This window comes from Aspergillus niger (genome assembly GCF_000002855.4).
Source record: "Aspergillus niger supercontig An02".
Lineage (NCBI taxonomy): Eukaryota > Fungi > Ascomycota > Eurotiomycetes > Eurotiales > Aspergillaceae > Aspergillus > Aspergillus niger.
The window spans coordinates 1389061-1400526 of NT_166519.1; the positions used below are offsets into that span (position 1 = coordinate 1389061).

Sequence of the window (11466 nt, forward strand, 5' to 3'; positions counted from 1 at the left end):
GGCATATCTCCGAAACATGAAGCAGGAAAGTGCCGGCAACACTTTGACAGAGCAAGATGGCTTCTAGTATTTATACCCTACTTGCTATAAGCCTCATTCATCATGGCACTTCGAGACACTCGCTTCTAGCGTATTTCTTCGCTGTCTAGAGACGCACCATGTCACACTTTCTGCTATTCATATTTCGCAAACTCCTCAACACCTTCATCTACTCTACAAGACATGATCCACTACTCGCAAACGCCCATGGACTCTTCCAAAAGGGCCTTCCTACCCAGCCCACCCACAATGTGCTGGTACTATTTACGACCATTCTAGGATTAATCCTCGAGCTCGCAGTAAGCAATCCAAATTCCCCCAGAACGAGCACAAACTAACAAGTATCCATCATCACCTCAGATCCGCCACATCATCGGCAACGTTGTAATGCCCCTCCTAATCCTCGAAACCATGGAGAACCAGAGCCCCAACCCAAACAAGGATGACAACAAGAAATCAAAACCAAAACCCACCATCACTCGCAGCCTTCTCCAAACCATCACCACCTTCCACCGCAAAGAAGGACTCATTTTACTCCTCAACGGCTTCCAGTACGCCATCTACTACAATGTGAAGTACTTTATAGTAACAGGTTTACTCTCATCACCTATCGCACGCTTCCCTGAACCCCTCGCTCATATCATTGCCTCCGTCGCACTCGCTGAATACCATTTCTTCCGGACAGCAAGCGCTGTCCTCCCTCCGGCTGAGCAGATGCGCTACGTGCCTCTTGACCTTGATTTTAATCGGTGGGATGCGCTTCTCTTACCGACGCTGCTTTATGCTGTAGCCGAAGCTATCATGATGTATGTGCCGGGGCTGTTGCTTTCCCCTCTTGATCTGGATGAGGTGCTGCTGCTGCCGTCGGACTTGTCAGGCATCACTGCCCTCGTAAGATCCGATATTCTTGTTGCGGGGCTTATGCTCGTTGCTCAAGTCTTACTATTGTTTCCGGCGTATATTGTGCTTGTTATGGTTGAGGGGAGTTTGGTGCCGGGGGATTGTGAGACGTTGATATCTTTGCCGGAGAAGGAAGAGCAGGATGAGAAGCAAGAGGATGACAATAACAACTATGAAATGATGAAGTGGGGCTGGGATGATGAGGAAGAGGAGGAAGAGGAGGAATGTCCAAAGCAGCAAGGCAGGCTCATCAAAGACATCTTCAGGTTACCAACACCGTTGCATGTGCTTGATGTGGTGGAGATGATTAGTGTGAGACAGTTGCTGTATTGTTTGGAGTTGCATGGGCAGATGTGTTTGTGTTTGGTTGGGATTGCTGCGATGGTGCAATCGGTGGTGTATTTGGTGTCGTAGGGGGGAGTAAGGTTCTTCAGTTCAGATCGTCTGTCCGCGATTTAGTTATGTGGGTAGGTTATTATGGGTATGTGTTGAATTCTGATATTGAAATCGCGCACAGAACACTCGTCTTTCATCCTATGAGGGATGTCAAGTCACATAAGCGTTATCATCCAGGAAGAGGGACTTGTGGGTGCACGGGATGTGAGAGAGATTGAGAGTATAGACAAGCATTGCTGATGAATGGCATTGCGCATGAAAGAGAGAAGGCAGCAAGGGAGGCTATTTTCCTTTACTGCAAATATAGATTGGTACTTGACTTTCCTAGACGTTGATTTTATCCTTTTCAGCAGTGACTGCTTTATCATTCTGCGTCGCTCTGAGTATGATAATAAAATATAATCCTTGTGATTTGCCCCCCTTCTACATTAGTGGTTGTCCTGCATATACTTGTGTATATTCATCACTGAAGTTAGACGGGCAGAACGATAACCTCTGTTTATTGCTTTCTACATTCCACCTATCTACAGCAGACCAGGAGTACTTTCTTCAGAGAATATTCTCCAATATCTACTAAATACAACCCAGTAATATCCGTAAACATGAACAATAGTAGAATTATATAAAGTAGTACTATTGAACATAACCAACCAACCACATTACTACTACTAGTAGAAAAAACCAGCAGTCATGTACCAAGCAGCAGTATTAACCAAAAATGCATTACGAGAGTGTTTTTTCACAGACTTGAACGTTAGCAGTGTTGTAACTAGCACTCCCAAGATGGGGAGTACTGATGGACGGAGTGAATATAGTTGATGTCGCTTGGTGGGTCTAAGTACTATTAGAATTGGGTTTGAGGTACTCAAGGCAACCAGAGAACAAATTCAGGAGAAATACAAATAATGGTTTTTCTTGATTAGTACAAAATGAGGTTATATCTCTCGAGAGAAGTCTCAATTTGTACACTATGATCATAGTACTAGTTGTACATAGTCAGTTGCAGTGTGTGTATATATTGAGGGAAGAAGTTACCCCAACAAAACATACTATATATAACCACCATCATCTGATGCATCCAGCAAAACAAAACCTACTACTACTAACTACTACAGTACTTATCCCCCCCATCAATACCAAACATTAATCTAACATAATTCATACTACTAGAATATATCCTCAACCAACAAAAACCCCATAAGATCAATTATGATAGATATCCCTCCCTACTAACTAACCAGTAGATAGTATCTAGCCACACCATACATAAAACCATACCACACTTAGCAGTTAGCACCACTTGTACTCCATCAAGCAAGCATAATCCCTACCTACTTAACGCGATCCACAACCCAGCCCAGCCCCGACCACAAACACAACTCCCCCCTCCCCTCCCATCTCCACTACGCCTCCCCCCGATCGAACGAATGACTTCCCGTCTCTCTCTCCAGAAATGCCCTGCAACCTTGACGCGGGTGTCTTCTGCTTAAGCCATTAACCTAATTGATCCGGTTGGATCGTAGGAATTTTCGCTTGATGGGCGGGCGGGCCATAGGGGAGGAGAGGGAGAGGGTCATTAAATTTCCTGCAGGTACGCAGGTTGCAGTAGTATCCATCTACCATTTAGATGGTTAGTAGCAAGTAGGGCTGGGATGTGTATCCTTCAATCTATCTATCCAGTTTATCCATGTCCATTCTATCCACTGATCACATTGCATGGCGTTTTGTAGAGCAGCGAAAGTGTAATTTTTATAGTAGACTGGGTTGGTTGGTACCTTTGTCGGTACTTTACTTAGGTGAGTAGTTGATGGTCCATGGTAATTTTATTTCATTTTATTTTGATTGTTTTTCATTTCTCCTCGTGTATTTCAGGTAGGCGATGACCTCTCCCTGTCTTCACCGACTTTTGCAACTTATTTTTTTCGGGGGGAGGGGGGATTGCTGGGTTGCTTGCTGAGTTGTAGGCAAGTCGTTGCCTATCGTATCGGCAAAATGCCCAGTGGTAAATTTACCCCCCCGATGCGCTGCCGACATTTTGTCGAGCATTCTTGGGTTAGAACATAAGTATCTAGCTAATTCTTCAGCAGGTTGGCTGGTATGCTCTTCCGTCGGATGTTAGCCCGTGTTGGGATGGTCTTGCATCGACTATATGGTGTAGCTTGTAACTTTATCTTTGCTGGAGACCCAAGTCAACCCAAGCTCCGAGAATAAAGAAAGAGCACGAGTGGTGAATTGAGCAGCGGGCTGAGGTGGGTTTGGGCTGGGGGAATTGATTGACAGGGGGAAAGGAAGAGGGGAGGTTGGTGCTTGGCAGAGAGAATCCGTTATTCCGGTTTCCCGCCTGAGGCCTTCAACTCGCTAGTTGGTCAGTTGGTTTAGTTGCCTGGGGCTAACCCTCTTGCGGTATTATTTTGCTTTTTACATTATCATTCTTCTGCCTCGGCAGCCGAAGAGGAAGATGATGATGGTGATGATGCTGTTTGCTGCTAGTGCAAATAACCTTGGTGGTAATCATATAATTGACAGAATTAATGCTATAATGATAATAGTAATAATCGACATCTAAAAGCAAGATAGAATCAGCTTACCTCTCTCAAACCGTGGAAGATGCCTATTGGGGAAAGTCACAACAATCCTTTTCCAGCCTAGGAAGAAATTATAATCTGCCATATAGACTAGGCAGATAAACCTGGCTGTCTCACACTGAGATCCCAGTCCGCGTGGCTGCTGGTCGGCCTGTCGCCGGTGGCAAAAATATTATACACGACAACAGACAAGCGGGACGGGGTTGGACTCGCCTTTCTGGCCATCGAGCAGATCATGGATACCCTCAACTCCAGGTTTCCCTTTCCCCCCCTTTCCCCTCAGCACCCCCTCCTCCTCCTTTCTCTTAGTTCCTCCTCCCTTCTCCGTAGTGCGGACGTACCCCTGCAGCTTTAGTGAGAGGGGGGTTCGTCGTTTATCTGATCACGCCTCAGGCAGCCACATACTCTATCTGAAATGAAATCCGTATGGTGGCTTCCCGGCCACTGGTGACGGCGTTACGCTCAACGAACTCTAATCCTACTAATCAGGCCATTTTCACACCATAGCCACCCGGATACCACTCCGGCCCTGGTAGCATTTGATACGGTTGAACATATCACACTCGCCGGATCATACATGCGCCTCAAACCAGTCGGAAACATCATGACGCGGCCCTGGTAGATACATCCCGTATCCCAAGGATCCGCCATCGTATCATTCAGAGAGTCAACAGGGACCATGCGGTTTTGTTGCCATGGCCCATCGTCGGATCCAAGACCATGGTTCGATGGCTACCCTCGGATCGACGACCAGTGTCAGTGCCGCCCATGTCCGACTGGGTACATTGCTCGATCGAACGAGTCCTACCCCCCCCAGTTATGCATGACCCTAGTCCGGGTGGCTGGCGAATGGATAGAGCAACTGTTGCAAGCGCCAACGATGCCCGTCAAGTGTGTGGGATAGCCTGTAGCTGCAATAACATCCCAATTAACTAATTACTAGCCGTTCTTACACTCCTGCCAACTCGGGCAGTAGTAGCTTGTAATATTGTACGCTGATAGCCATTGTTCAATATGGCCTTGATTTTCAGACATAAAGCGAGCCGGTGTAGATGTCTCGAAATATTGTGTATGCATCTACCCAGCCACCTGCTGGGTACCCATAGATGTATCTGATCGAATGGGAAAAAGTAACGAAGGCGGCGGCAGCAGAAGCGACAGCATTCCGGGCGGAAGAGCGGGAGAGAGAGTGTGAGCGGGCTGGCTGACTCGCAGCGTCGGGCACATGACCATGATTACCTCACCCATGCGATCCAGATCAATCGCTAACTACTCCGAACAGAGTAGTTACTTTGTAAACTAACTCAAAACAGGTGGACGAAGAGGAGAGAGGGGAAAAAGCCTGAGCAGCACAGGCTCAGGCCACACAGCACACAATACACACACACCGAACAACAACCAACAAAATGTGCATCGCAAGAGCGTCCGGTCCGCTTGGCATCAAGTGGAATGAGGTGAGTGGCGTTCTCGCCTCGCTCAACACTTTCGTTGTCATTGGATCGCACGCGAGGTCTGAAACTGAGCCGATCCAGACTTGAGCTTCGGCATTACTCCGGTCGTGGCCGGAAAAACCACCCTGGCAGGGTAAAAGTGCCGAGGAAGTATCCGGCCGACTCTGACCGTCCCGGATTCGGCGGGAGGATCTGCATGCGGTCGTTTTGAGTTCTTTTCTGCTCTGTAGGACCCGTAGGGATGCTTTTCGTCGAGGGGCTAAGGACTTTAGCGCTGCCGAACTAGTCCACGTACGGAGTTTAGTGGCATTATATCACTATTATGTTATTATCGCGGCGCCTGTTGGTTTTCATTGTTCAGAGATTGGACTCGGACCAGCCACGCTGCGCGGTTGTGCCTGCTCATCCCTGCCACGTAGATGGTATACGGTAGAGTCTCTATCAATTTGTTGTAATGGATGTACTTTCGGGCCTGCACACACAGTCCTTTTGGGGAGGGCAGCGGTGTCCGTAGTATAGAATCTATATATGGAATTCGACGCAATTTGATGTAGGTACGTGTCGATACGAAGTAATCGACACCACATATAAGACGCTTGGCTACTATTGCAGCCGGGTAGGACCTCCGTACCCAGTAGTAGTGAGTACCAAGCCCGAATAGTGCTTTCGTGCCTGACACAGTACGGTGGGCGGAGAGCGGCGGACAGCAATATGCCTCCCTACTGTGTACTCCGTAGACCAACTAGCACGCAACTGTCTCACAAGCGAGGCCAAGCTTTAGGACGATAGCAAGCTGGCGGCGATCGGTCGGACAATTTCTCGTTGAGCCATGCCGTTAAGCACCTGGTTTAACCTCTGGCTATGCGCTGCCTAAGGACAAACAGCGTCTAGTGCGCCTTCTCTCGTACGACAGCCACTCTGTGAACTGGGTCTTCCTGAGATCTCCCACACCGCCTTGCTTGGGTGTCTCCGTAGAAGTTTCCATGAGCGGGCCATCGGCTTCGTTGGTGGAGTCCGGCGGCCGTGATCGGACCGCCACATTGGGCGAGGTGCAGGCTAGTACCGGGAAGCTACCACTGGATGCATCATGTTGGTCTTACCGTGTCCGGGAAGGCGTCTCGCAGTGGTGCTGACCGGCGTGAGAACTGTGGGCGCCTGTTCCTTGGAACACCAGCGTAAGTGGCAAGTCAGGCGAGAAGTTGCAGAACCATCATCCACCGGCTTAAGAGCAAGCGCTAGTCTAGCTGATTATTATTTGTGGTTGAGCGATATATCCGATCACATAGGCAAGGATGGGGACCGACAACTCCTAATAACATGACAGACAAATGATGAGTTTAGGAACGAGGAGATACCAAATTGGCAATGGATATTCCATCCAGCCGAGCGCAGATTGCAAGATTAGTTTTCGTTCCGCACAAATTAGTAATGTTAATACCGGGTTGGTAACAGAGTATATACGTATTGGATGGTACGGTGGTGGTATGACGGCATCTTTCCTTCACGCTCCCGTAGTGCTCCGTGGCCACGAGCGCGAGGCCTCATCCGAATGTAGTTAATGTTATTCCTCCTGGGAAAGAAGAAGGCAAAATAGGCTTCCGCATTTGCAAACTGACGGAACTCTCGTCCGCGCAATTCCGCCATGCATGGCCAATTTCGCTCCCACAGTACTATCTACTCCGTACTGGTACTGAATTGCGCCTCCTTCTGAGTTTATGAATCGCTGCATGCTGTGTGACCCCTGCCGGGTGGTCAGATCAGATAGCTTCGATATAATACGGAGAAGCAAGTGCAGCGATTCCACTCGCCCGCCTAAGCCAGAGGTCGAGGTCCACAATCGAAGCGGGAGAAGCTCCCAGCGAAAATCTCCTGGTGGAGAACAGCCGCAGTCTTGAAGTCTAAAAGAGGACCCATCATGATGAAGAATCGTTGATCTGAGGAATGATTTGTAGATTAACAGCCGTAGACACTGAATGGTCCTGCTCACTGCTCTAATGCCCCCCTTCCGGGACTCGAGATTGATGCCAGCAGCGATTGCAGGAATGAGTTTGATTATGATCCATCATACCTCCGGTCGGAAGTGGCAGGGATACGCAGCGCCGAACCACGGGTTACGCCTGGGAAATGTGGTATTAGTCGATTCTCCGAAATCACAATTTCCAAGGCGTAATCAAGCTGTTAGGGGCGGCACGCTGGCATGGATGGAACAAGGTGCGTGGCCTCCTCGACTTGCCAATTGGCCGGATTTCTGCCACTCCCCGAAACGCAAAAGTACCACGCTTGCGGCCTGCAGTCTAGAAGCTCCATGCAGCTGGTATATACCTGAGGCGTTCAATCATGGTCGGAGCCCTGTAGGTGGTGGTGTCTTTGCGCTGAACATCACTTGTCCTCAGGCGTGGGATTTTCATTCCCAGGAGACTTGGAGGGTAGCCTGAGTGGTCTGAACGCCAAACTTGTAATCTCAGAATGTCTCAGGAGGCACACATGCACCTGCTTGGGAAGCCCGTCCAGCGCAGCTTACGCAAGTCTGAAATATTACCTACTTGCCAAAAGCAAACCGAGCGCATGATATGAGTAATAGATGCAGGCTCATCCGTTGAGTCGTTGCTTGTGACACCACCGTTAGAACTATCTCCTGTCACTCCTTGGTAGAGACCGTAGTAGGGGGTATATCAATTGTTGAGGATACAAAACAATGAGTAGTATAGTAGTACTGTGGCTGCGTGGGAGTTGTAGCCTGCGGCGGGAAACACTGAATTGTAAACCAGTTATTAACTGAAGGTAGGTACCTGAATGCTGCGGACAAGCCGCACTTGATATAAATACCGGTGATGGGGAAGCGCAGGATGAAAGGCCCCATAGGGATCCCCATCGGATGTCACACATTATGGAGTATTGATGGAGTATATACTTCTAAAATCGAGATTGACAGCCGTGGAGTAGAGTGGGCAACTCTACCATTGTTCCCAGCCGTGAAGCTCAGGTCCAAGCCAGGATGCCACTCCACTTCGAACAAAGATATCGCCTTGATAAGGTTTCCTGCCCCTACCTAACTCATGTGGGATTGTGGATGTGCCATGAGGACTGAGCGCCCCAAGGAGCCAATATCGAGCAAGCGGGCCTGTCAACTGCGGAGAAGGGATGCAGAACTCCATCCGCCTCATGACATCAAGCATACTACAAAGTAAAAGAATACTTCTGCTTCCGAAAATGATGAGAGACGCAAGAGTTTGTTGAAAGGCTCTGCTGCACCCAGGCTACTATAATGTCTCGGTGTAATGTCCAAGCTCGAAAGGGCAGTCGAATGCGACCGGACGGAGCACTGCCTGCCTGCTAACCAATTCCTACTACTACTAGTAGTAATAGTAGTTCGAAGTATGTACCAAAAACAGGGACGTTACTTACTTTGTACTGGCGGTAGGCATGCATTCATGGGTGTAGTTATGTATAGTAACTACAGGGATACTTACGAGATTCACTAAGCTTTCCAGACCAAAGCTCCGGCTTTGCGCTTGTCGGAAGCTCAATCTTACGGCGGGCATGCAGTCTTAGACCTCCCGCCCCTCCATGTCTTCCTACCCCCTCATCACCAGAAGAACTGATTTGCTATGCTGCTGCTGTGTCTGGATATCTGCTACTCTCCTTTGATCCTTCCATCCGGGCCCGATGCCTTAGTAGTACAGTAGTAAGTAGTAGTATTTTTGAGTCTCTCGGCCCTGGCCCTTCCTTCCCCGGAGGGGTTCAGAACCAACTGGCGTAAAATTACGGTCTTCCTTGCGATGAGTGTAACGATTGAGACGCGGACATCTGACTCTCCGACTCCGTTCTGGATAGGCAGAATGTCTTTCCAATACCATATTCTCATAATAGTAGAGCAATAAAATAGGATCACTTCTTCGTTATGCTTGACGCTTGGCCTAGAACAGTTCATGCGTTTCTCCGCTTGCGTCCGCGCAAGTCTCTGGAGTCTTGTGATTGGTAGGCTAGAAGACCGGTAACAACAAGTTCCTGCCAGGTATCTTTCCCGTGGCTGTCTGCGGCGAGGATACGATCGAGTACATCGGGTTTTGTCTTTTCGGTACACGCCCGATGTGTCTCCCCTCCAAACCAATCTGTGACACAGAGGAAGCCTGACCAAGAAATCCGAATAATAAAAATACATTATGCGATGAACGAGTTAGCCAACCAGCATCGTCGATCGAAATAGCGCCTTCAACAATTTTCCCCTGCTTGCCGCTGGTGCCAACCAAAATCGACTTGTGCTCTGCTGAGGGCTTTCCTCACCCTTCCGGTGTTCTACATTTCGGAAAAGACTCTGATTGTTGAGCCGAACTTGCCGTCTCTTGGGCGGCAGAAAGTTTACAGAACCGTTCCTCTTCTCGTGGTTTAGAATTCTCAGTGCCAAAGGCACTGCGAAGCCTACCGAAGCACGCAGATCTTGGTTAACGTTTTCGACATCGTTGTACCCAAAAGGTAAAGCACACCAGGGAGACCACAAAAGTAGGATAGTCTAGTAGTTTGCAGAGAAAATGCAGACCTTGTTCGGCTCTTGACTGGGTTTCGGAAACCGGACGAGGCACGAATCAGGTCAACGGCAACCAGCAACCGTCCCAAACGTTGGGTGCTGACTGAGTAGAAGATGATGCTAATAAAATCATAAAAATAACTAATATTTTCCGGTATAATTTTTTTTTAATAGTATTTTTCCCTTTTTTTCCATATTTCTTTTTTTACATTTTTTTTCCCTCTTCAACTTTTACGGTTGTCGCCTCCCAGAGTTACGATCGTCACCGCCAATCCCCAGTTAACCTTCAATTAGTCGTGATTTCTTTCCCTCTTCCACTTTTTTTCCTCCTTTGCCTTTAGTAGTAGGTTAGTGTGTCATCTTTCGCTCTTCCGATACTGACGATTATTTTTTTTTTTCCCCTAACATTTTTTTTTTTTTTTTTTCCTCCTTCACCCACTTAACTTTGTGCCGCCGCCGCCGTTCGTCGCCCCCCCTTCCACCCCCCCCTCCTCCTCCCTCCATTCCCGTGACTACCCTAGGGACGGCTACCTTGGGTCTTCCCTCTTGGAACAAATTTTCCTAAGCTTTTGTATTTTATTTTATTTTATTTTATCATTCTTTTTCATTTTCTTTTTTGCCCTCTTGCTCTTCTTCCCCCCCTTACTTTTCCTCTTCCTTCGCCCTTGTCTCCGCATCTATACGCGTTGTCCCTGGCAGTTGTGATCTTCCCATCAGAGCCATCCTGGTCAATCTCGCGCGCATTGTTGACGCGAAGCAAAATTTGGCTAGCGAAATTTCCCTCTAGCACTGCTGATTGTGTTAGACCCACTTACACGCCGCCTCCCTGGTGGATCAGAACCATTGACTGTTTTGACAACGTGCGGATAGTGAGAAGTTCCCACACAACTCAAGTTTCTGGTGGGTGACCGTGGGGAATTCAGATTAAGCATCTCGACCTCTTTCCTGACCTCTTTTCTGCAGTGGAGTCGGACTTGATCCTGCACGTCTATCGTCGACCTTGAGGATCCTTGAGCGTCGATTTGCTTATCGAACCTACCTCTTCCGCGAATCTCATCGTCAATTCTCCGCATCAGGTGGGAGGATTGTTCATTCGTCGGAACAAGAAAAAGGAACCAGAAGTCACAATCGAAGAGAAGCGAGCACACAACTCCGGGCAGGAGAATTTTGCGAGCGAACGCGATCAGGATTTGAACAAAGTGGCATTGGCAGTCTTTTCGCATCCACGGAGCACTGCCTTGGTCGCAAGACACATCCTACGAAAAGGTTTTCTCGCCCTGCGATCAATGATCGAGATATCGTGAAATCTTCTTTCGCCAGTTCCTCACCCCAATTCTCTTCTCTCCCCCTTCACCTCCCCTCCTCCCCGTGTTTGAAAGCCTCTCCGCGTCACGATGGATCCCAGATCTCATCCTTCACGGCCCCCATCCACCAGCCTACCCCAGGGCTCCACGCCTCTGTCTTCGACACCTATCTCGAGCATGCCTATGCCTCAGTACACCATGCAGCCTCAATACCCTGTGTCCCAGCCGCATACTCTTCCCCCGCTGCAGCCTCATCACAGTCAATC

The 11466-nt window shown here is 48.6% G+C and overlaps 7 protein-coding genes across 7 annotated transcripts; 2 read left to right on the plus strand and 5 right to left on the minus strand.

Annotated features, from left to right (window-relative positions):
- Positions 1 to 158: 158 nt before the first annotated feature.
- An02g05930 (uncharacterized protein) lies at positions 159 to 1498 on the plus strand (the record flags this gene model as incomplete). Its single annotated transcript, XM_059746332.1, has 4 exons — positions 159 to 338; positions 382 to 1294; positions 1354 to 1406; positions 1457 to 1498. 4 exons carry the CDS (start codon positions 159 to 161, stop codon positions 1496 to 1498), a joined length of 1188 nt encoding a protein of 395 aa, XP_059603393.1.
- A 1651-nt stretch (positions 1499 to 3149) lies between these two features.
- An02g05940 (hypothetical protein) lies at positions 3150 to 3714 on the plus strand (the record flags this gene model as incomplete). Its single annotated transcript, XM_059746333.1, has 4 exons — positions 3150 to 3207; positions 3300 to 3430; positions 3518 to 3562; positions 3616 to 3714. The coding sequence occupies 4 exons, from the start codon at positions 3150 to 3152 to the stop codon at positions 3712 to 3714; spliced, it is 333 nt and encodes a 110-aa protein (XP_059603394.1).
- Positions 3715 to 3761: 47 nt separating this feature from the next.
- Positions 3762 to 4571, minus strand: An02g05950 (hypothetical protein; the record flags this gene model as incomplete). Its single annotated transcript, XM_059746334.1, has 4 exons — positions 3762 to 3811; positions 3924 to 4071; positions 4111 to 4263; positions 4440 to 4571. The coding sequence occupies 4 exons, from the start codon at positions 4569 to 4571 to the stop codon at positions 3762 to 3764; spliced, it is 483 nt and encodes a 160-aa protein (XP_059603395.1).
- Positions 4572 to 4997: 426 nt separating this feature from the next.
- An02g05960 (hypothetical protein) lies at positions 4998 to 5681 on the minus strand (the record flags this gene model as incomplete). The annotated part of the gene is made up of 3 exons (XM_059746335.1): positions 4998 to 5189; positions 5305 to 5595; positions 5667 to 5681. The coding sequence occupies 3 exons, from the start codon at positions 5679 to 5681 to the stop codon at positions 4998 to 5000; spliced, it is 498 nt and encodes a 165-aa protein (XP_059603396.1).
- Positions 5682 to 6802: 1121 nt separating this feature from the next.
- On the minus strand, positions 6803 to 7938 carry An02g05970 (hypothetical protein; the record flags this gene model as incomplete). Its single annotated transcript, XM_059746336.1, has 6 exons — positions 6803 to 6941; positions 6988 to 7350; positions 7440 to 7488; positions 7563 to 7658; positions 7755 to 7811; positions 7911 to 7938. 6 exons carry the CDS (start codon positions 7936 to 7938, stop codon positions 6803 to 6805), a joined length of 732 nt encoding a protein of 243 aa, XP_059603397.1.
- A 311-nt stretch (positions 7939 to 8249) lies between these two features.
- On the minus strand, positions 8250 to 10400 carry An02g05980 (hypothetical protein; the record flags this gene model as incomplete). Its single annotated transcript, XM_059746337.1, has 9 exons — positions 8250 to 8377; positions 8421 to 8548; positions 8633 to 8701; positions 8838 to 8942; positions 9010 to 9466; positions 9558 to 9607; positions 9656 to 9790; positions 9909 to 10016; positions 10336 to 10400. 9 exons carry the CDS (start codon positions 10398 to 10400, stop codon positions 8250 to 8252), a joined length of 1245 nt encoding a protein of 414 aa, XP_059603398.1.
- A 100-nt stretch (positions 10401 to 10500) lies between these two features.
- An02g05990 (hypothetical protein) lies at positions 10501 to 11308 on the minus strand (the record flags this gene model as incomplete). The annotated part of the gene is made up of 3 exons (XM_059746338.1): positions 10501 to 10620; positions 10712 to 11152; positions 11225 to 11308. 3 exons carry the CDS (start codon positions 11306 to 11308, stop codon positions 10501 to 10503), a joined length of 645 nt encoding a protein of 214 aa, XP_059603399.1.
- Between the last annotated feature and the right edge of the window lie 158 nt (positions 11309 to 11466).